At 34.1% G+C, this 24,759-nt stretch overlaps 1 protein-coding gene and 1 pseudogene across 3 annotated transcripts in view; both read right to left on the bottom strand.

Annotated features, from left to right (window-relative positions):
• Positions 1 to 10,035: 10,035 nt before the first annotated feature.
• The window catches only part of LOC137837333 (uncharacterized), a 34,246-nt gene continuing 19,522 nt past the window's right edge, over positions 10,036 to 24,759 (bottom strand). For both annotated transcript variants that reach the window (XR_016520711.1, XM_068646314.2), the window contains 5 exons: positions 17,625 to 17,767; positions 11,298 to 11,573; positions 11,063 to 11,197; positions 10,805 to 10,986; positions 10,036 to 10,389 (listed from right to left, as the gene is read on the bottom strand). Coding sequence is in view for 1 of the 2 variants with exons in the window: in XM_068646314.2 (XP_068502415.2) it covers positions 10,323 to 10,389; positions 10,805 to 10,986; positions 11,063 to 11,197; positions 11,298 to 11,573; positions 17,625 to 17,767 (803 nt within the window). In the remaining variant the exon portion in view is untranslated. The remainder of the gene's footprint in view (positions 10,390 to 10,804; positions 10,987 to 11,062; positions 11,198 to 11,297; positions 11,574 to 17,624; positions 17,768 to 24,759) is intronic.
• On the bottom strand, positions 14,660 to 16,240 carry LOC150027929 (uncharacterized; annotated as a pseudogene). Its single transcript, XR_016520480.1, has one exon. The product of XR_016520480.1 is annotated as an uncharacterized LOC150027929 (transcript).

Here is a 24,759-nt window from a genome sequence, read left to right as displayed (position 1 = left end):
GCTTGGGGCAGATATGGGCCCAATGACACATTACGAGGTCGGCTGAGATGTTTGGTAGTCTATATAGAAAAGAAAATTAAAGTAAAAACAACAGAAGGAATAACTGAATTAGTTAAAGTGTATATGTATTTTAAATGCAAATAAAAGTTGTTAGGGATGATGTGACATTGTACCCGAAAATAAAGGTGCACATTAACGGAATGTTCTTACTGTTGAAATTATATTCTTGTTGTTGAGATTATATTCTGGTTGTTGAAATAATATTCTGATTGATGAAAATCGTTTAAGGCATGTCTATAAAAGGGGTTTAACACCCCGAGTAAAGGTAAGTTTTTTTGTTGAAACCTACAGTGATACAAATTGATAGTTTGAATACTCTCAATGACTTGATCATCGGAGTGTGATCAATAGGTAGAGCCCCATTTGTCCCAAAGGATCAGCATCTCGGAGCAGCATGTGGAGACAAAATCAAAGCGAAGCTCACCTTAGAGATTGACCGAAGTCAGCCGGTGAGAACAAAACTTAACAAAAACCAATGATATAAAAGAAAAACTAACATTTTACAAGCATGATTTTCAAAGTTTTTATAAAACTCTAGAGTTCTAAATCTTCTTTTAACAACCTCCAAACATGAGTTTGATAAGTTTGGTTTAGGGTATGATCTTCAAGGGAAGAAATAGAAAAATAAATCTATCTTTAAAAGAAAACAAAGGTTTTATGACTACTGCTGCAAGCTTCGACATATTAGTGCCAAATGCATACTCAAATGGAGAACCTAAAAAACTAATAGGAAATGACCCAAGAAGGTTTGTGTACCAAAAGAACTTTTAATCTCTATTACAAATAGAATATAAGGAAATGATTCATGAACAAAGTTGGTTCTTGGATAGTGGATGCTCGCGACACATGTCAGACACAAAGTTTACATTTTTATACCTCTAAGGACATGGAAGTGTCAAGGTAGCCCTTAATGGAGTCAACAAACGTAAGATTACTGTAATTTTTTTTGTAGGAACATCTGCTTTAGTTTGCATAAAAAATGTTTTGTACATTGAAAGTTTAAAATATAATCTTTTGAGCATAAGTCAATTATGTTATAATGGATATATAATTTCCTTTAATAAGGATATATGTGTAGTTTCATCGTTTGACAGATAGACTGCGTTCAAAATCAAACAAAAGAATAATTTTTATGAGATTGATCTCTTGGATAAAGTAAGCAAAATGTCACCTGCTTGCTTTCTAGAGAAGATGAAATATAATTTTTAATGAAACTCTTAATGATAGAGAACCCATTGAGCTAGCCCAACCTTCTAGAAGGATGACTAGGAGCATGACATAGGACCCAGGGCTAGGTCAGGCTTAGCCCATTGCTATTGCCACAGAGCCTCTCTTATACCTCAAAAAATTACCAGGAGTAAAGCCCGCATAATTGGACCTGAGCACCGACTATTTTCCATACTTTTGATTTCAATAGATTAGAGTGTACTTAGCATAAATTAGGCATGTACCAAAGCCCACCTTAACCTAACTTCTAGAAACACACTCAATATGCTCACCTTTGACCTAAATTCTTGAAAACTCCCTCATGTGCTCACATTTGACCAAGTTTTTAGAAGCTTGTAGTCATTTACGCCCCTACCCTTTCTCTCTCCCTTTCCCCTCTTAGTAATTGTTTTTTGCCTTTGCCCTTTTGAAGAGAACCTTCACACGTACTTAAACACTTGGTTAAGTTTGTGTCCAATGACAATCTTCACTGAGTTTCACCTATCATTGCTAATCAAAATCATAATTCTAAGTATAACCATTTAAAATGTGCAATTCTAAAATCAACTCACATCATGTGGTATTCAGAGCATGATTATTTTATGCTTAAATTTTTTCTGAATTGATTTCTCCTTTACAATTTCAGCACATTTCAATTATGTCTTTCTTTTATAGCACTTTACATTCTTTGTCATTTCAATTCAGCCTTTAAATCCTTATCATTTATAATTCCACTTTTTATTCATTAAGGAATTAGATTTTGCTTTTGAATTCCTTGTGTTATTTAAATTTTACTTTTGCATTTTGCTTGAGTCATAATGTTCTTAGTGTTCTAGGAGATTTAATTCCATTATGCTTATTTAATTTTAATTGTAAAAAACTAAAAAAAAAATTAGAAGTTGTTTGAGTAGTGGTTGATTTAATTCCAAACATAGAATCCAAGTATTCATATGAATTGAATCCCAATCCAAGATCATTTTCAAAAATTGGAAAATGAATTAAAAATATGCGTGAAAAAAGAATATGAAAATTTTGAATCCTTAAAAACAAAGAAAAGTTAAGTGCATTCATATTTTAGCTAAAATTAGTGATTCTATTTGTATGGAAAATTATTTTTCATAACTGAAATTTATCCTTCTTTGACAATTTCTAAAATATAAAACTTCATAGTTAAAGTCTAAGTAAGTGTCTTTGGGCCTTAAAGGTGCTTTTATTGTTTGTTTTGTTAAAACTTTTGTTTTCATATTGATTCAACTTTGGTTTAGCTTTTCTACTTTAATATTTTCTTGTTTGTCTTTAAATTTTCTTAAGTTTTGTGGAGTTCTTTTTTTGAATGAGTGATAAGAGTTTTGACGTCTTTCACTTGAAGTTTTTCTCGCAAGTTTGGACTCTGCGATTTTGTAACCTTCTTGTTTGATTGAACTTAACCATCCTTAATTTTTTTTTCTCAAAAAACCGAGTGATACACGTGAGAGAGTGACTTAATTGTTGTTTAAAACTAATTGTTTGATTTTGTTTGTACACAATTATGGCTCACTCAGGGGAATCCTCCTAGCCACCTTCTCCTCAAAGGGAAAACCTTATGTTGGAGCTTGAGGAAACCAATAGGAGCTTGGTCCAAAGAGAGGAAGATATGTAAAAAATGATGGAGAGGCTTCAAATGCTAGAAGAATCCCAAGAAAGGAAAACCCGACACAGAAGATGGGAGCTTAAAAGAGCCACAAGATACCAAAGGCATTATGGAAGTCAAAAGGAAGATAATGAAGAATGGTGAGGGCATATTTATGAAGATATGCACCACCATCATCAACTACACAAGAAGAAAATTCCTTTTGTAAAGTTACCTAGTTTCAATAGGGATAATGACAAAAATTTGTACCTAGGATGGGAAGCTAAGCTAGAACAAATATTTAATATATATGATGTAGATGAGGACCAACGAGTTAAGTTAGCTTCCCTAGAGTTTGAAGATTATGCCATGTAATGGTGGCATCAACTTGTAATGGACATTGGGCTAAATAAGAGATCAATCGTAGTCTTTTGGAACGATTTAAATGTTTGCTCTTGTTGAAGCTCTCACGACTTCATCAAGGATCTAGGATGATGGATGAATATTTTAAACATTTAGAAGTTACTTTGACTAAAATTAATATGCATGAAAGTGAAGAGTCAAAGATAACTAGATTTGTGAGTGGATTAAGGCGAGAAATTCAAAATGTTGTAGAATTATATGAGTATACATCTTTGGAAAAATTGGTTCACCTAGTTATCAAGGTTGAATCACAAATTTTAAAGAAAAACACTTTTAAAAATACTCATAATGATGACTTTTACAAATCCTCTTGGAAGGAAAAAAATAAATTTCAAAATCAAGATTCTCCTTCCAATTTATCTAGAGAATCCATCTCACAACATCAACCTTCTAAAGACAATCTTTCTCCTTCTAGACTTAAATCGTCGTCCAAAACCTCAAATAAAAAATGTTTTAAATGTTTAGGTTTTGAACACATAGCTACAAATTTCCCTAATAAAAGAACCATGATGGCAAAAGGGAGTAGTAAGTGACCATAGTGATCAATATTCTATATCTAACTCCCCTACCCCTCCAAAACCCTTGTGAAGATGAAGGTGAAATACCTTGTGAGGGTGACTTATTGGTGGCAAGGTGAATGTTGGGAACAATTCAAAAACCTTTTGATGAAACCCAAAGAAAAAATATTTTTCACACCTGCTGCCTTATCAACAACAAGTTGTGTTCCATAATCATAGATGGGGGTAGTTGTGCTAACGTGGCAAGTACAAGAGTAGTGAAGAAACTTGGATTACCCACTATCTCTCATAAAAAGCCCTATAAATTACAATGGCTTAGTGAAGAGGGTGAAATTATGGTCAATAAACAAGTCCTCCTAACATTTTTCATTAGAAAATATAAAGATGAAGTTTTATGTAATGTTGTGCTAATGGAAGTCATACATGTGCTTTCGAGAAGGCCTCAACAATATGATAGAAAGATTTTACATGATGGCCATATAAATAAATTTTGTTTCAACTTCCAAGGGCACAAGTTTATATTTAAACATTTCTCCCCCAAAGAAGTTAATAAGGATCAAATAAAAATGAAAACAAAAATTCAATCTGAAAAAGGTAAGGAAAATGACAAAACGGGTCTCCTCATCTCACCACACGTGCCGAAAACAGTAATGTTGGTTCGTCCGAAAATAAATATTGTCGTCTCACTTCGATACTATCTTTCCTTATCTTGTTTATCTACTCATAGCTCTAATTACATGAAACATTTGTTAGAGAAATGTGAGAATTTTTTCAAAATCCTTCTAAAGGTTTATACCTTATAAGAAGCTTTTCACAACAAATTCCCTTTGACCTTAAAAATTCTCTACAAACATTACATGTAGCTAGAACCATTCCACCCAAACTCCTAAAGCTAAATGAACATAAGTTTTCTTCACCATGCACAAATATAAACATTTCTATATTTCAAATGAACAAACTAACTATGTTATCTGCAGGAGTTCTAAATTTGAGGTCAAATTCTTTTCAACTCGGGGGGCATGATACAAATCAACTCGACAAACAGATGACCAAAGAACAAAACACACAGTCATCCCAGCATGCAAGACAAGACCCCACAAAACCTCAGAAGAGCCTCAGCAGAAGAAGAACTAGACATGGACCAAAATATCAACTGTTATTTCTTCTGGTCTTTTTACAAGACAAGATCAAGTAAATAAATTGAGCTCACATTGGCCCCAAATAGAAGAATAAGCTAGATTAGGGTGTACTTAGTATAATATGGGCTTGTACCAAACCCACTTAAACCTAACTTCTAGAAACACCTCATAAAACCGCTCTTTACTTTCATTTAACCTAGTTTTTAAAAGATTAAGGCTAGCTTGGGTGACACCTTACTTTAACCTACCTTCTAGAAGGTTTCTGTCATTATCGCCCCTTACCCTCACTTTTGCTATCTAAGGCACCCTCTCCTATAAATAGGTTCCTTGCCTCATTGTAAACACATCGAATTTGAATAGTAAGAAAACTCTATCAGAGTGAATCCTTGACTGCTTTTCCAAGCTTTCTTTAGGTTTTATCTTGATTAGAGTATTCTTCAAGTGGCTACTTCTCACCACTCATCTTAGAACTCTCCACCATTCCAAGTGGTGTGATGCTATCACCATTGCCATCTCCTCTGTAAGCTTTCTTTCTCTCAATCATTTCCTTTATTCTGTTTTCCATTTCACCAATTCTCTTTCACTTTTATTGCTTATCTTCTCTTCCTTTTAATTCAGTCATTACTTGCTCATTGTGATCTTCTGTTGTTTTCAATTTTGCAATCATCACCCTCACTTTAATATTATGTTTTTCTCTTTGTTCTATTGAAGATAACCTTCATACTTACTTAACCACTTGGTTAAGTTTGTGTCCAGTGACAATCTTCATTAAGTCTCACCATAATTGTTAATCACAATCATAACTTCATTGAAAATCCTAAAAATGTGTGCAATTCTAAAATCAATTCACATCATCATTTGACTAAAATTAATGTGCATGAAAGTGAAGAGTCAAAGATTGCTAGGTTTGTAAGTGGTTTAAGGTGAGAAATACAAGATATTGTAGAATTATATGAGTATACTTCATTGGAAAAATTGGTTTACCTAACCATCAAGGTGGAACCACAAGTTTTAAAGAAAACCTCTTTAAAAAACACTCATAATGATGGCTTGTATAACTCTTCTTGGAAGGACAAAAACAAATTTCAAACCAAAACCTTTCTTTCCAATTTCTCAAAATAAACCACTTCACAAACTAGAGTTTCTAAAGATCGCCCTTCTACTTCTACTTCTAAATCACCCACCAAAACCTCAACTAGAAAATGTTTCAAATGTCTAGGTTTTGGGCACATAGTTGCCGATTGTCCTATAAAAAGAACCATGATGGTAAAATGGGGAGTTGTAATACTATAATTCCCAATCATCGAGGGGTTATTAGAAAAGGGTTGGGTCAAAGATAACATGAGTCCTTGTGCTATGCCAGACATTCTTGTCCCTAAAAGGGATGAAAGTTTGAGAATGTATAGACTGTCGCACCATTAATAACATAACCATTGAGTATAGGCATTCCATCCCTAGATTAGATGACTTGTTAGATGAGTTACATGGGTCTCAAGTTTTCACTAAAATTGATCTTAAAAGTGGGTATAATCAAATTCGGATTAAACTGGAAGATGAATGGAAAACCGCCTTTAAGACCAAATTTGGATTGTGTGAGTGGTTAATCACGCCCTTTGGCTTAACCAATGCTCTGAACACCTTTATGTGAATTTTGCATGATATTTTAAGACCTTCTATAGGCAAGTTTGTACTGATCTATTTTGATGATATTCTTATATACCAACTTGAACATAGAAGACCATAAAGTGTATGTTAGAAAGGTACTAGAAACCCTTAGAAAAGATTTATTGTATGCTAATCCTGGAAAATGTGTCTTTCCATAGACCATGTTGAGTTCTTAAGGTTTGTAGATAGCTTTAAAGGAGTACATGTTGATGAACAAAAGGTAGCAACAATAAGGAATTGGCCTACACCCACAAATGTTAGCAAAGTGAGAATTTTTCATGGGTTAGCTAGTTTCTATAGAAGATTTGTGAACAATTTTAATACTATTGTTGTAACTCTAAATGAGATAGTAAAAAAAGATGTAGTGTTTAAATGGAACCAAGAACAAGCTAAAGCTTTTAAAACTTTGAAAGACAACTTGACCAAAGCTCCCCCATCTTAACACTACCAAACTTTACTAAGTCATTTGAGTTGAGTGTGATGCCTCTAATATAGGCATTAGGGTTGTCCTCCTTCACGAGGGCTATCCCATAGCTTATTTTAGTGAGAAACTAAAAGGAAGTCACCTCAACTACTCCACCTATGACAAATAGCTTTATGTTCTTGTTAGGGCTTTTCAAAACTAACAACATTACCATTTTCCAAAAGATTTTGTGATACACAGTGATCACGAATCTCTTAAATATTTGAAAAGCCAGAGCAAACTTAACAAGAGACATAGCAAATGGGTAGAGTTTATTGAGCAATTTCCCTATGTGATCAAACATAAGCAAGGCAAGTCAAATGTGGTTGTTGATGCTCTTTCTAGAAAACACACCTTGCTCAATTTCTTAAACACTCAATACTTAGGTTTCGATCACATCAAGGAAATTTACAAGACATTCATTTTTCTCATATATTGCAAGAGTGATAAAAAAGAGCCCACAAAGACTTTTTCATCCATGAAGGTTTTCTCTTTAAAGGAAAAAGACTTTGGGTGCCTCAAGGATCTTTGAGACAATATTTTGTGAAGGAGGCACATGAGGGTGGTTTAATGGGATATTTTGAGGTAGCAAAAACCTTAGATACCTTACATGAACAATTTTTTTGGCCCAACATGCGAAAATCTGTACACAACTTTTGTGATAAATGCATAGCGTGTAGGAAAACTAAGTCTAAGGTTCAACCCCATGGTTTGTATACCCCTCTGCCCATCCTTAACATGCCTTGGGTATACATTTTATGGATTTCATTATAGGGCTTCCCAAGACGGAATGGATTCTAGCTTTGTGGTAGAGCACCATTTTTTCAAAATGGCCTATTTCATTCCATGCCACAAAGTGGATGATGTTTGTAATATTTCCAATTTCTTTTTTAAGGAAGTTGTTAGATTGCATGGGCTTCCTAGAAGTACACTATCTGATAGAGACTCTAAGTTCTTAAGTCAATTTTGGAAAACGTTGTGGGGGTAAACTCGACACTAAACTGGTGTTTTCTACTACTTGTCACCCCTAAACAAACAGACAAACATAAGTGGTCAACAAAATTTTGTCCCAAATGTTAAGATGCCTTATTTTTGGGAATCCTAGGGTATGGGAGGACTTACATCCTCACATTGAGTTTTCTACTACTTCTCACACCCCTTTTGAGGTTGTGTATGGGTTCAATCCCCTTACACCTCTTGACCTACTTCCAATCCCTGTACTTGATGAAGTGTTGTGCAAAGATGGTTTTGAAAAAGCTACATTTATTAAAAACTTGCACCAACACGCCAAGCGAAAAATTGAAAGGAAGGTAGGAAAGTATGCTCAACATGAAAATAAAGACGCAAAGAAATGATCTTTGAATCTGGAGACTGGGTATGGTTTCACTTGAGAAAGGATCATTTCCCAACTCAAAGGAAATCTAAACTCTTTCTCGTGGTGACGGTCCCTTTCAAATCATTAAAAGAATCAATAATAATGCTAAAGAGTTAGATTTGCCTAACACATATTTAGGAAGTAATTCATTTAATGTTAACGATCCAACTCCTTTCTTTGTAGTTGTTTCAAATTTGTGGACGAATTTTCTCCAACACAAGGAGCATGATGAAACCCTGAGTGATAGAGAATCCACTACCCACATAATTGGACTGAGCACCAACTATTTTCCCTGTTTTTGGTGTCAATAGATTAGGGTGTACTTAGCATAAATATGGCTTGTGCCAAAGCTCACCTTAACCTAACTTCTAGAAACACACTCCATGTGCTCACCTTTGACCTAAATTCTAGAAGACGCTCTAATGTGCTCACATTTGACCTAGTTTTTAGAAGCTTGTAGTCATTTACACCCCTACCCTTTCTCTCTTCCTCTCCTCTCCTCTCTTATAAATGACATTGAATTTTGAAGTAAACAAAATATAATAAACTTATATTGCTAATACAAATAATATTTATAATAAGAAATACATTCCGAATTGCACAATATAGAATATATTTGAAAATCCTTAAATATCTTACCGATTTTATAATCCAAAATATATTTCAAAACTTAACACCTTCCGAATTGCATAATCCAAAATACTTTATATTTTTAAGTATATTCTCAATTGCACAATCCACAAGATATTTCCACATCCAGAAATACATCCAAATCACGCAGTCTAAAATATATTTGAAAAAATAACATTCCAAATTATACAATTTAAAAGATATTTCTAGATTCATATATACATTTCAGATTGTATAATCCAAGATGTATATCCAGATAAAAAATATCTTTCAAATTACACAATCCAAATTTAAAACACTTAATATATTTTAGATTGTGTAATAAAAAAACTTCCCAAATTTTCCTAATCCATAAAGAAGGATACATAAGCGAAAATGTCAAAGGCTAAGGTTTACCAACTTCTCCAATCGACACAACAGGACAATGATTGTCCAAGGCAAAGGGGTCCAGAAGTGCTCTCCAACCAAAAACACTAGGACGAGCAGATGATAAGAGTGTGCTGCTATGGAGAAGAACAGGAGATGAAGTGTGGGAGAGATGAAGAAAGGGTTTTATTTTTATTTTTTTTCATTAAGGGTCAAAAGGTATTCTCACCACTCCATGTAGAAAGAATTTTTCTTTGACAACTGAAAGCAAGCAAATGGCTGGTATAAAGGCGTGACAAATTATTCTTACACTACATGCATCTTGTTCTAGTGATAAAAACCAAACTTTCTAATGAATTTCATATTAGTCAATCCATAAGTGAAAAGAATAAATTCATAAATTCTAGATTAACTAATCCAAAATAAAAAAAATTAATTTCAAACTTATATTTGAAGATTGTTAGAACAGGAATGTTGAATAATATTGAAAAAAAATTCTGAATTAAAAAATCTTAGAATACTAACACTTAAATTTTTAAGTTCAGGATTGTACAATTCAAAGTCTTTTAGACAAAGGTGCATGCAGAAATAATATTTATATTTCTCACACCTCATGGAAGTGTGTAGGGATAGTTTAAAAGCTGTAATGATCCACAATACAAGCTTTAAAATCGAACTTTAGAAATTTCTTTGCATCATCCGTAAGAAAACTATGCGAAAACAAAGGTTGTGCATGTAATGTTATTCAACATTCTGCGGTATTCTCTTTTACACAAGACATTTTTCCTTCCTTGGAAGGCAAATGTAATTTATCGATGTACAAACACTAATAAGAACATGAGGTCACATATTTACCAGCGGGCATCTTCTAGACAATAGGCTCATCTTCAAGGTAATTATATTCAAAAGTGAAGTCAGTCTTGATTCTTTGACACCTGAGAATAATCAAATCAGGACAATCAGAAGTGCAGTGCCAAATAACCAACATAACAACCATTTAATGGATTTCTGAACCAGAAGGGAAAACAAGAAAATACAATCCATAAATTATTTTTTTGAATTAAATTGATAGTAACCAAAAGCACAGTGCCAAACATTAACTAATCATATTTTATGCAAGGATAACAAGGCTGGTAGGGTTTGAGTAGACACTAAATGCCCATTGCTATAGTCCTTTAAGGAACCAAGTTGTTCCCCCTTTAACCTCCGATCTGATTACATAAATTGACATTAAACTAAACAAAAGAAAATGGATATTTGCGCAATGTTTTAAAAGATAGCCATCTCCAATCAAAAGTGAAACATTACTATGAGTGCAAATAGATGAAATTATAAGTTCACTATGCTTACCACCCATGTTGCATGTCATCATTTTCTATATGGAAATCAAAGTACACATATGTTCCTTGCTCATATTCATCTGTTGCAACTTTTGGCTCTTCATGCCGTTGAAACCATGTGTTATACTTGCGGTGATATCTCCAAGACTGCTTCTTTAGCTCTTTTGCAGCCATATATTGTTGGTAAGTGTTCTACAGAAAATAATGAATGTAAGCTAACATGACTGAATGAGAGTAATACTAATCATCACCCAAAAAGTCCGTGTACCTGTTGATAGTAAAATGAAAAGAACAGGGTATCAGTACCATATGGTTCTAGACCCACTCTCTCCCAAAAGGCAGGATTATTAACAATAGGTGCCTGTACTTGAGGAAAACTAGGAGGAGTTATTGTAGGATGTTTCTGCATAACCGAAAAAAAGGGAAAATTTTGTCTTATAATCTATTAATACATAATATAGTATTCAATTAAAATGAGGATTATTAAAACTAAAAAAGTATACAGGAGTATAGGTCCTGGGATGTTCTGAGTCCTTAGGTTGCGGAAGTTTGAGGTGAGCTGCCTCAAGCATCTGCAAATTATATAACTGATCACGAACTCCACCAGAATTAGCAGTTAATGCACTAAAGTTGTCACCAACAGGTCCAAGGTCAGTAGAATTTCTTCCTATAACACCAAGGTTACCAGTACGCTGATTTAATTGTAATGGTTGGCTGGGAGACAAATCAATATCTCTAGAAGTCTGAACAGGCTCTGGAAGAGAGGTAGGTACTCCTGCCTGCAGCATAAACGTCAAACAGTCAGTTTGAATCACCCGTGAATATATTTTACACAACACACACAATATTTGCTGTGTACAAAGCAGAATAAGTTTTCTGTTGGACCCAACCCATCTTATTGCTTAAAGAACTATTATTACTATCTAAGTATGTTTGTATTTCAGTTGAAACACCCAAACCAACTTTCAGTTCCACAGAATACTGTCCCAATATGTTTAACATTCTTTTAGATTCAGTTAGAAGCAAAATTTAACTCAAACTTCACTTGACTTAAAAGTTACAATGAGTTACTTTTTTTTACCTCTAGTTGAGTTCAACTTGACTTAATTTCCTAACTGAAATCCAAACATACAGTTAGTCTTCTAGCTTTCATGTTTAAAATCAGTTTAGCTAACTAATTCATTTTCATATAATGATAAAATGCAAGGAAACTGTTAAATATATATGTGTGTGTGTGTTAAATTCTTTTGTCTTGCAATGGTCTGTTTCTCTTTATCTTTTTCGTGCAGTGACAGTTTGGGCAGGTGAATCAGTCAGTACTTAGATTGCTCCACTAGTCACGTGTAGTCCACACACTGTTCTCATTTTAGAAAATAGTTGCGCTACCACCAATAACCTCGTCAGCACCTTCTAGCTCCATTTCAAGGTCCCCCTTCCTTCTTTTATCTGTTAGGAAAGTGGGTTGTTATCCTCCTCCCTTTGCTAATTCTGGATTTTTTTTGTCCATCTTCCAACCACAACTTCAAAGAAACTCAATGACAAAAACTATCTATCTTGGTCACCTTTTGTGGAACTATGGATCCTTGACATCACGATCAGTTAGAGATATTTAAGTTCTATAGTGATGATGTCTTCGCATACCTAGATTAAAAGACAAGTTAAGAGTAGTGAAGTTTGATTTCCAACTGAGTTTTGTTGTGACAATCTGTAGAGCCCAACATTTTAGGAACCTTGAGGACTTTCAAAACCTATAATTCCTTTTGGAGTAGGTCCTAAAATATCCTTGCCAATTCAATGTCTATATGATTTACCTCAGAAGTTGGCATCTATCAAACAATTAAATCATTACATGATCTCTTTTATTGCTCAAGTCCAATCTGCAGTTGAACAAAAAATGGTTTTGGAAGCCGATTTGGTAGATGAAATGAAAAAGAAACTTCATAGGTTGTTCATGGTATTGGTCTTGCATGCCATGAACCCAAATTTTTTTGATTAAATTTTGACACGTCAAAAAGTTTCTTCAATGTAAAACCTTACGGCATGTCTTCTTTATATTCTAACCCAGAAAAATGGTGGGACTTGATCTGAATTTGTTGAAACTTCAGTCATGGTATCTACCCAGGAAAAATGATGCATGGGATCCATGGAGGATATGAAGCAGAAGTGGTCACCCCAAGGATCATACTGTAAAAGGATGGGACATATACTCAAGGAACATGTTATTCCTTGTATGAGTTTCTTAAAATGCCAGCACATATATCTAAATCTAAAATTTGAGCCAAAAGTTCTCAGGCTAAAATCCAATAGCCAAGTCTTAATCATCTTTGATGCCAAGTGCCTCAGCAACTTGTATTCCATGCACTACTGATTCAAGTGTTTCTAACCATATTTTTGGTAATAATTCCTATTTCTTCGCCTAAATTCCCTGACATTGTTACCTTGGCTAATGAGTCCAAAATTGCATCTTGTTGAGTTTGTCATGTTCCTCCCTATTCTTCTTTAAATTTAAATTTTGCTCTTTATTTCACTATTGACCTTATAGTATGATCTCTATAAGTCAATTGACTCACTCCTTAACATTTAATTTTGATTCCTTTGTCATAAAAGAACTTGGTGCAAGTTGTTTGATTGACGTAGAACATGAATTACAAGGCCTTTCCCATATGAAAACTAACCCCTCAATGCCTTATTTTTCTTCTTTACCTCTAAAGGTTTTTGATGACCATATTTGGGTAACGCAAGTATGGAAATTGAAAATAATAGTTCTTGATCTCCAACAACTCTAGATTTTAGAGTGTATCATGTTAACTAGGGAAACATGTTCAATCATCTTTTCCAAGCAAACTCAAAAAAGATAACACGGATTTTTTTACTATTCAATCTGATATTGGGCTCCAAGCCATATATTTCAATTTTATATATTTTGTTAGCTTTATAGATGAATAGTCTTGGTATACCTGAATATATTTAATAAAAGATTGATAATAACTCTAGTTTATTTTCGTGTCTTTATTCAATGAGATAAAAACCAATTGATTGTCCTAGCCATGTAACATCTTTTGGTTTTGGATATTTGGTCAGCTTTGTTGATGAATATGCACAATGTACTTGGGTTCAAACTTTTGTCTATTTTCTTCAACTAAATAAAAAACCCATTTGGTAAAATAATAAAAATTCTCCATAAATTAGACATTAAAAAAGCCTTTCTTCATCGTTAGTTGGAAGAGGAGATTCACATGAAGCAATCTCTTGGGTTAAAATAATCTACAAGACTTTGGTTTGGAAAATTTAGTCAGGGACAAAATTTTGGGATGACACGAAGTGAAGCATATCATTTTGTTATTTATTGCAACATTTCTCATAGAAAATTGGTTTACCTAGTTGTCACATGATGTAGTAATCATATGAAATGATTTTTCTAGAGTTGAAACAACATTTATTCAGTAACTTTCATACTAACAAATATAAGCTGCCTAAAATACTTCCTTGATATAGAGGTGGCTCAATTCAAGGAAGGCATTGCTATTTCACATAGAAAGTATGTACAGGATATTATGGAAGAAACAAGGATGATTGATCGTAGGCCCATCCCATGGACACAAATCAGAAGTTAATGGCAAAGCAACATGAACCAAATTTATATCCTGAAAGGTACAAGAGATTGATTGCAAAACTCATCTATTTGACAATCATTAGACCTAATACTTCCTTTGCAGTGAGAGATATTAGTCAATAGCGAAGTCGTAGACCCCAAAACTGGGATAGTGGGACTACTATTGTAATATTTTATATATATTATATATATATATATATATATATTAAATAATTAGTATACAAAATATATAAGCTTAAAAACAGAAAAGAAAACTCAAAATTCATACTAGTCATAATTAATAGTAAAACGTCATGGTACTTAAACAAATATAGATTATAAAGTCAATCAAGTAAAACCATACATAAAGCCTAAATTATCAGCTTCTAATACTCCAGTTCTCAATAATAATAATCAGAATCTTCATCTCCTTCATCATAGCATTATAACTGTACTCTTCCTCCTCTTCCACCACTCCTTTTCCTTTTTCCTTCCTAGAATTAGATGCAGCTGCTTCCTCCCACATTAGTATTTTGTCTCCTAGTGTATTTCAAAGGTTCTCCAGCCCCATGGCGGTTTTGCATTTTCATTATTCATCAATCTCAACTCACACACAAGAGGCCCAAACCTTTAAACTTAGAGCACATCAGTCCAAAATGATGTCATAAGAACAACATCCATTCCTTTCTTTCCCATAGTTTCTTTAGTTCCCTTAGACTTCAACCATTCATCCACCGTGGACATCCTTATAAAATTAGCCTTTTGTTTGTGCAAATTTTGTAAGGTAAGGAACATGGTAGCAAATCTTGTAACTCCATGCCTGACTTAACTCGGTCTTGTTTGTAAACTTCCTCATGGTGTTTAGCACCACTGAATGGTTACAAATGTAACCTACAAGCCTCATGCCCCTTTCTATGGCCCGTTTAACTTTAGGGATTTGTCCAATATCTTCAAGCATCAAGTCAAGACAGTGTACAGCACATGGAGTTCAAAATAACTTTAGGTTACCAAAACCAACAAATTAAAAGCTGTAAATATAACTACCAGCATTATTCATTGAGGTGAGTACTTTTACCCACCATGAAATAATTACTTCCATTGTCTATCACCATTTGAATAACATTCTTTTCTCCAATTTCCTCAACAAAGCTATTCAAAACCTCAAATCTTTTCACCAGTCTTCACATATTCAGAAGCATCAACACTTTTTGACACACATTGTTCCCAATGAACACTTTACCAAAATGTTAATTGAAGTCCTATTCTTCTTATCCGTCCAACAATCTAACATAATTTAGCATCCATATTTCATTTCTCGTAGCATGTCCTTGTATTCCAACTCTTTTTTAAGGAGTGGAATTCTCAATGCATGATCAATTGAAGGCTTTAAATAAGGACCATAAGTGCTATCACATCAATCATCAATTTGAAACTCTTTGAGCATGCAAGATTGAATAGAATTACATTCCTAAAACAGAAACAAGCAATGTACTGAACTGCCCTTGCTCTTGCCTCCTTCCAAGTATAATTTATACTCGTTTGTGCCGCCATTGCTTTTCCCAAATTGATCTTTTCTTCAGGTCTCTTGGAAAAGAGAAAATCAATTGGACTTTTAAAATTTAAGTTCTTCTTGGCAGTAGTTGAAGTGGCTTGGCTTCAGCTGATGCATGGGCCTTTTTCCACTGCTAAGTCTTGCACGTATGTATGTATGTATATATGTATATATATATATATATATGTATATATATATATATGTGTATATATATATATGTATATATATACATACACACACACACACACACATATATATATATATATGTATATGTATATGTATATGTATATATATATGTATATGTATATATATATGTATATGTATATGTATCGTTTTCAGCCTTTTTCTGATCAAATACTGCCTTCATTTCCAATTTAACATCCTGTGATATCTTCCTAAAAGCACCCACATCTCTTATTTCGAGTTGATGTTTTTTGGCTCTAGTAATATGCTTTTAGGAAAAAATCACTTCACTCTTCCTATTGTTTCTGGTCTTTAAGCTGTTCCATTTCCAATAAGACATCAACCTTCTCACCAGTGGGCTTGAACATGTCAGTTGATGAAGACATTGATTTTTGGGACAGCATTGGCTTCGAATCAGAAGCGATGGTTCTGATTAAAAGTTTCATGGCTGCTGAAAAACAAAAGTTGGATAAGAAACTGAATAGAAAACATAAAATAAATGGCAGCTGAACACAAAAAAATGATATTAAAAATATCAGAAACCGAGAGAAAGGTAAGCAGAGAACAATAACAAAACTGAATAAGAACGCAAAAGAATTAAATTCTTTTTTAAAATTACTCAATAAAAGATTGAAATAAAGAGAAGCAGAACATAAAACTTAATAAAAATTGAATATGAGCACAAAAGGATTAAACAAATTTAAAAAGATACCGAGATAAAGACTGAAGAAAAGAATCAAAACTTGTGAGCAGCGCAGAATGCCAAACGAGTTATTATTTTTTAAATAATAAGACACTGAAAAAAATAATCAAAACTTGTTGGCAGCAGCAGAACGCAAACCGAATTAAACTATTTTAAGAAAATATTAAAACCGAAGGACTAAATAAGAAAAAAGATATATCAGTTCTGAAAAAACCAGAAATAGAAAAGAAAACGGAAAGAAAATGAAGAAAAAGAAAAGAGTTGAAGAAAATTCTTACTTACTGTTGCCGGAGATGTTGGTCGCCGGAGGATGAAGGTCGCCGGTAAGGGGTGGTCCGAGGAGAAGAAGGCTTACCGTGTGAGGAGAGGAGATAACGTAACGTGATGAAGAAGAATACGTTCGCGGGTTGTTTTCGTTTATGTTCCACATAATACATTGTAACGCTTAATATATAATATATAATATATAATATAAAAAATACATTTGAAAAGACCGGAAAAGCCCAGAATACCCTCACAAATGACCATTAAGTGAGGGTATTTTGGACTTATTGTATTTTACGTCCATTCCTTTTCTCACCTAATCTTCATAGTCAAACTAGGATGGCAGACTCACTGGCTCTACCTTTATATGATCCAGGGTTTATTGATATAAATCAGATGCATGGCAACATTTTGTGCAGAAAACATAGCACGTAGGTATGTGTGTGCATGTGTAAAATATATGCTTCAGCAAGTTGAACAGTATATAAGATAATGTGTCTTAAAGCATATATAAAGGTCTGAGTTGGTCGATATACCGGAGAGTCTACAGCATACGTGGATTTCAGTTCATCTTCATTCATAAAATTCTTGCTAATTCCAGTACTAGCAGTAGATTCAGTCCCCGAATCATCAGGAAAAATCTGTTGCTGTGACTCGTCAACCTTAGAATTGCCAACATCTGCAGAATATAAAAAACTTTGATGTTTTTTGATCTTTCACAAAATTTACTATTCTTTCTATGTACTGGTGAAATATGATATGAATGTACATATTGCACACTTACTGTATAAGTATAGATTTATTGAATAATAAATATAGATTTCTTTGTAAGAAAGTCTGAAATCACCAGAAAAATCTGCGCAACAGTACAAATGAATAGCTAAGAATATCAGTAATAGGTCATTATGCCGTGAATATAGTCGAGGGGTCTTGGAGGTTGATTCGTTCCCGACAAACTGGTGATCCAGGAGTCGATCTGAAATCATCTAGTGGCCGATTAAATTGTCTATTGGATACTTTGCTCATAAACAGTGAAGGTGATTTGGATTGCGTCTAATGACCGATCATTAGAATCTCGAAGTGTACAATAGTAGTGGGTTGTTATTTTCGCAAATATAGCATAGATTGAGTGAGGTCTTCTAGGAGCCGAATCATACCAATCACCAGTTCTCTCATGGGCAAATTCACTCTTAATTCACCCATCGTCCACTTAGAATGGAGGAGCGATGATCATAGCTTGACATGTAAGTCATTTAAAAGACGATCCCAATCAGTCATATCACTCGGCCCAGTCGTCCAATACCCGGGATGGTACAATTAGGATTTCGTTTCTCCTTATATACCAATGCATTGTTTCATTTTTATATCAAGAAAAGTAATTCCATAATGCTTGCCTACAACCTACACATTTTTTCACATGGTATCAGAGCTCAAGTTTTTTCCCTCCAGTCTTGGTCTCTTTTTACCACTTTCAACCTTCGTGGCCATTTTATCAATGTTTTCCCTGACCTGGGGAGGAGGATTGGACTTGCTAAGGAAAGAAAAAGACTCTACTACCTAAAACCATCTCAAGAATTCAAAGTTGACCAATCCACGTCTATACTCAATGTATAAAATAAAGACATTCTTTGGTTGGAGCACTGTCACTTAAAACATTCATCATTTTCTCTTCTAAAAAATTATGTTTCCCTATTTATTTGAAAATCTAGATACCTCAAAACTGCATTGTGAGGCTTGTGACTAAACATACCCATGTATACTTTCCCATTAGCAATAGAGGTTCACAACCAAAGAATTGTATATCTCTGTTGATGTCACCATCATTGAAACTATTTTATTTCTCCAATTTTGGCTTCTAAGAAGTTCCCCAAAAAATTGTGATGATCATCTTGAACCCTATGTTTTGTCTTATGCTCCAACTAAAGCCTCTAAAAATGAACATAAAGCTGAGCAAATTAATTCTGGGGCAGAATAAGAAACTGAAACTGATAATATTATTGATGCTATTGAACTGCAACGAGATAATATTAGAAGAGTTAGAGATTAAGCCCTAGGTGTTAGTACCTACAATTTTCCAAGATTCAACAATGTCAACACAAGAAGGAAGAGCATTACATATATATGGCAAGTCCATCAATCCAATCCAAGTTTTGAACTTAAAAACACTGATAGGGATGTCAAATGAACCCGTCCCCGTTAAATATTGTCTAAACTCATCCCGATTATGATGGGGAATCCCCGCATTGACTGAGTATGGATAATACACGATATTTTAAATTGGGTATGGGGACAAGGAAGTGTATGTACATATACTCCCCCTATGTCTATCTGCATACCTGTTGCTATTTTAAATTAATAAAACACCTTTAGTTTATTAAGTAATCTAAATAACTTATATTAAATTTTCTTTGATCCTTAGTTTTATAACTTATTTCTACGACAAACATTTTATCATTGTTACTCTTTTTTATAATTTTTGACCTTTATCTAATTGTTATTTGATACTCTGATTTGAGATTTAAGAAATTATAATTTTCTCCTGATATTTGACATTGGAGAAAAGAAAATGAGTATTATTTAAACATTGAATTTTTGATAATATCATGTTTCCTTTGTTGTGATTTTTAATTTAGTTGACATTTGGAACAATAAGGGATGGGTATGGGAATACCGCCTATCATCCACAAACAAATGTTCAAACTGAAGTAGTTCTTCCCTTGTTTTGTACAAGCAAGGCTGAACTTTCAATTGATTGGGGTTCTAACATGACCCCTCTACAGGTCTTCTTCGGCCCAAAACACACTCATTGTCTCATTAAGTAAGACAGTAAGAAAGGTCCTTCCCTAGAACTTGAATTCTATCATGGTCAAACTTATTATTTAATCATGTCAAAAACTTGTAGATCTTGTCCTTTTCCTTGTAGTGTTTGAGTAGGTCAACATCTTCATTACATTTTGCTTCTCATAATGGTTTAACTCACCACAAATTTCCCTTGTTTTTTCATTGGAAATTCTCATCTTAAATTCATAGATTTTGGCAGCCTCAGCAACTTTGAAATAATTTTCTTTACAGTTATCTCATACCTCCTTAGTTGTCATCAGAAACATGCCATAATCACTCACCTTTGGTGTCATGGCATTGCACAACCATGATAATACAACAACATTTACCTCGTGCACGCTACAAATTTGGGGTCTAAACACTCTGGGGGGTTATTAGTGAGAAGACCTGATTTTCCCTTCCCTTTTATAGAAGGTGTGGACAAAGTAAGACCATTTTTGGAAATTTTTCGAATTAAGCCTAGGGCTTGGTTGAATATTTTATAGTTCAACATTACCCAAAATGTTTGGTTGGTTAAGGGTTTTCTGAGAATTGAACATTTTTTAGGATTGTGGAAGGAATACAAGCATAGAAGGAATACCGTGGAAGAAAGAAAGGGTTGTGGTGTTGCAGCAATGCAGGTTGCACATCTTAGAAAAACTCTTTCTGATAATATTCATAGAAGAGCAATTTCTCTTAAATAGAATACCAAAAACTTAATAATGGAAAATCCTAATTTATGATAGACACAATCTAGCCCTATAATTCAGGATCAATGATCCTGTACATTAAATATAAAATATTATTACGAAGTGGACTTTAAGCCTAACTTAACCCCATAAAACCGGCTCATGAGATTGAGGTTTGCACCCACTTATATACAATGAAAGGCTCTAATCTCTAGTTGATGTGGGATCTCCAACACACCCCCTCACGCCGAGACTGCCAACTCGTGCGTGAGACTATATATTATGGGTGGTCCGATAGCGGCCCGATAGGCCCAAAACAAACACTTGCTAGGATAGGCTCGAAAAATGGCTCTGATACCATATTACAAAGTGGACTTTAAGCCTAACTCAACCCCATAAAACCGGCTCATGAGATTGAGGTTTGCACCCACTTATATACAATGAAAGGCTCTAATCTCTAGTCGATGTGGGATCTCCAACAAATATACTGTTAGTTTAGTAATCCTCTTAATTATCCTCCTAATTATGAAATGTATTTAAATCTTCTAATTATGTAATTAAAACTGTACAAGGAAATATTATCTACAACATAAATCAAGGGACTCTCACATATAGCAATATCCATGAATTGTAACACTTGTCAATAGCAAAATTTAATTCATGTCCAGCGACTATTGATCTATAAAAAGGATGGATCTTCCAACAAGCCAGAACTAGTCTTAGATAGCTTGCAAGAGGAAGTCATTGGAGATAACAAAGACTTTGCTTCTGTCATTTCAGTTTTCAATTTTGGTTAGGAGATACTCTGTTTATAAAAAATTCTCAAAATGGTAAACTCACTCTACTTTTGGTCTATGTAGATGATATGATTATTACAGGTGATGATGAGTTTGAAAAACAAACTTTGAAAGAGAGACTGGTTGCTCAATTTGAGATGAAGGATCTTGGGAAGCTGAAGTACTTCCTTGGGATAGACGTTGCTTACTCTAGACAAGGCATCTTTATTTCTCAAAGAAAATACATCCTTGATCTCCTCAAAGAGACTGGTAAGCTGGGTTGCAAGACCACTGAAGTGCCAGTAGAGAAAAATCATAGGATAGGGAATGATGAGGAAAATCCAAAGGTGGAGAAGACACAATATCAAAGACTTGTGCGAAAACTCATTTATCTATCACACACTAGGCCAGACATAGCTTATGCAGTTAGTGTGGTTAGCCAATTCATGCATGATCCAAGAGAAAGGCACTTGCAAGCAATAAATAGAATTATTCAGTACTTAAAAGCCTCTCCACGGAAAGGATTGCTATTTAAAAAAGGGGAAAACTTATCCATGAAAATATATACTGATGCTGACTATGCAGGATCAATTGTTGATAGGAGATCCACCACAGGCTATTGCACGTTCCTGGGTGGAAATCTGCTGACATGGAGTGGCAAGAAACAAAATGTAGTTGCAAGTGCAGAAGCAGAATTTAGAGTCATGGCTCAAGGGGTTTGTGAACTATTATTGATGAAGATCATACTCGATGATCTCAAAATAAAATATGAAGCTCCTATGGGTTTGGTGTGTGATAATAAGTCCGCCATTAGTATTGCACACAATCCAGTTCAACATGACCGAACAAAGCACTTAGAGATATACCAACATTTCATTAAGGAGAAGTTGAATAATGGTCTTATAGCCAGCGAGTACAACCCTTCAAGACTCCAATTGGCAGATATGTTTACTAAGGGACTTCCTACAAAACAATTCAAAGATCTTACTTGCAACTTGCAAGATCTTACTTGAATGATAGATATACATTCACCAACTTGAGGGGGAGTGTTGCATAATCAGGAGAATTATTCCATAATTAAGTGCAGATTTCATTCTCTATTTATTAGGACAAATTTGTTACTGATTTGATTTGTACAGCTTTAATCACCCCATTATTTCTTCCTTTCATTACCTATTATTTCTTTCCTTAATTAGGTTGTAAACAGTCTATAAATTGAGACTGTAATCACATTTGTAGAACATATCAGAAATACATTCCATCTATTTCTTTCAACTCCTTGCTTTATACCGATCTAGTGTCAGACTTGTACTGATGTAGGGATTCTGATAGAATCAATAGCTGAAAGAAAACTTTGGTGTTGGATAAGAAGTTTTACTGTAGACACAAATTGGGATATAGGATATTTGACACAAGATATTTTTTCTTTTCTCAAGGCAATAGGTAAATCATTTAGGTTAGGTTCAAAAGCAGTATTTAAGGTGTCGGCGGTCAATGGAGGTGGCAGTAGCGGTCAATGGAGGTGGCAGCGGTCAATGGTGCAAGGTGGTGGTCAATGGAGAAAAGATAAGGAAAAAAAAGTTACAGCAATGAAGGCTGCCCAGAAAAATAATTGCAGCAATGAAGGCTGCTAAAAAAAAGATTGCAGAAGCAGAGTCTCCCAGATCAGGAGCTCTAATACCAAGTTGAAAGAAATAGATAGAATGTATTTCTGATATGTTTTATAAATGTGATTAAATTTTAATTTATAAACTGTTTACAACCTAATTAAGGAAAGAAATAATAGGCAATCTGTTATAGAATGGAATCTGCACTTAATTACAACATAATTCTCCTGATTATGCAACACAATCAAAGCAAGAAATAATGGGTGATTAAAGTTGTACAAATCAAATCACTAACAAATTTGTCCTAATAAATAGAGAATGAAATCTGCACTTAATTAGAGAGTAATTCTCCTGATTATGCAATCAGATATCATTCATGTACACAAGAGTATACATTAGTATATCACTAAAAAAGTGAAAACAAATAAGGAGGGATCACATTTTCTAGCTTTGAAATCAAATTGAGGAAGAGCGCTTTGTATCTGTCAAACCATTGACGTAGACTATATATGCTTTGTTTATATGCAAACTAGAGAAGTGTTGGAGGACTCAAAACCTGATGCGTATACAATCTCATCAAGTAAACTAATCAAAAAAACATTGTTGATGTCAAGTTGATGTAAAACCTACCTATTGGTGTAAGTTAAATTCAAAATAAGTTGGATAATAACTGGTTTAATATGAAGAGAAAAAATCCATTTAAAGTCAGATCCAAGGACTTGAATATCAGTCATAGCAGTAGGTGTTGTATTTGCCAAATTAGAATTAGATCTAACCTGACCATAGCTTGAGTTCCATTGACAAGGAAAAGCTCCAGCTAATTTATTTCGGTACTACGGAATCTAAGCAGTTTGAAAAGCAAAACCAGATATAGTAACTAAAGTTTATATTGTTATTTTCGACATTGAACCCCAAATACTATGTGATTCTTCATTTGGCCTAGGAAGAGGAGGCTGAAAATTCTTATCAAACCAATGGTAACAAAAAGCAAAGTGTCTGAAACACACTTGATAATGGATGTTGGAGAATCATCCCCCATGTTCACCCTGTTGGCCGCCACAACGAACCAGTCAGCCATCACAACCACCATGATAAAAACCACAAGCAAAATCATTAAAGTTGTTGCCATCAAAATTTTGCGACATGAGATAAGCCTGTAGTGTAACATCATAACTTTGTTGCAAAGTAAAAGAAATACTATGACTGAGTGAGATTGAGAGACAGAATCAGCAATCAGTTTCCTATGAAATTTGTTGACAATATCTCATTCGCAAGAGCAACACTTCTATTTCCTTAAGGGAAGGAGTTTCAACTCATCCTTCAGATAATTGAATTAAAATCCCGTGGTAAACCTTCCAAGATTTGTGATCTTGAAGAGAAACATATTCACCAACAAAACATGACGCTTCAATGAGAGCTTTGATGCAAAAAAACTTACTCCTCAACCATACAATCATCAAGCAAACCGCAGTTTCCTAGCTTATGTCCGAGCTTGATTTTGAAAATGATCATGAACCTTGTACAAAACATGATAGGAATGATGACTGTCTACAACCCAAGAGAATATTGAAGTTGTTTTCAGGGATTGAAGACACAACAACTCTTGGTAATCAAGAATTAAAGAGGAATGTTCAAACATACTAAAAAATGTTGCAATTGGTGAGCCTTGATTACATGTTCCACTTGTTGCCACGGAAGAAAATTTGATTCAGTGTTTTTCAGAAATGGTATGGAACCCTAAGCTCTTGATACCATATTGAAAACTGAAAAGCAGAACAA

The sequence above is a fragment of the Phaseolus vulgaris genome, chromosome 4, assembly GCF_051622355.1.
Source record: "Phaseolus vulgaris cultivar YP4 chromosome 4, ASM5162235v1, whole genome shotgun sequence".
Lineage (NCBI taxonomy): Eukaryota > Viridiplantae > Streptophyta > Magnoliopsida > Fabales > Fabaceae > Phaseolus > Phaseolus vulgaris.
Note: the sequence above shows the minus strand (reverse complement) of the source record. Positions and strands in the feature narration are given on the sequence as shown.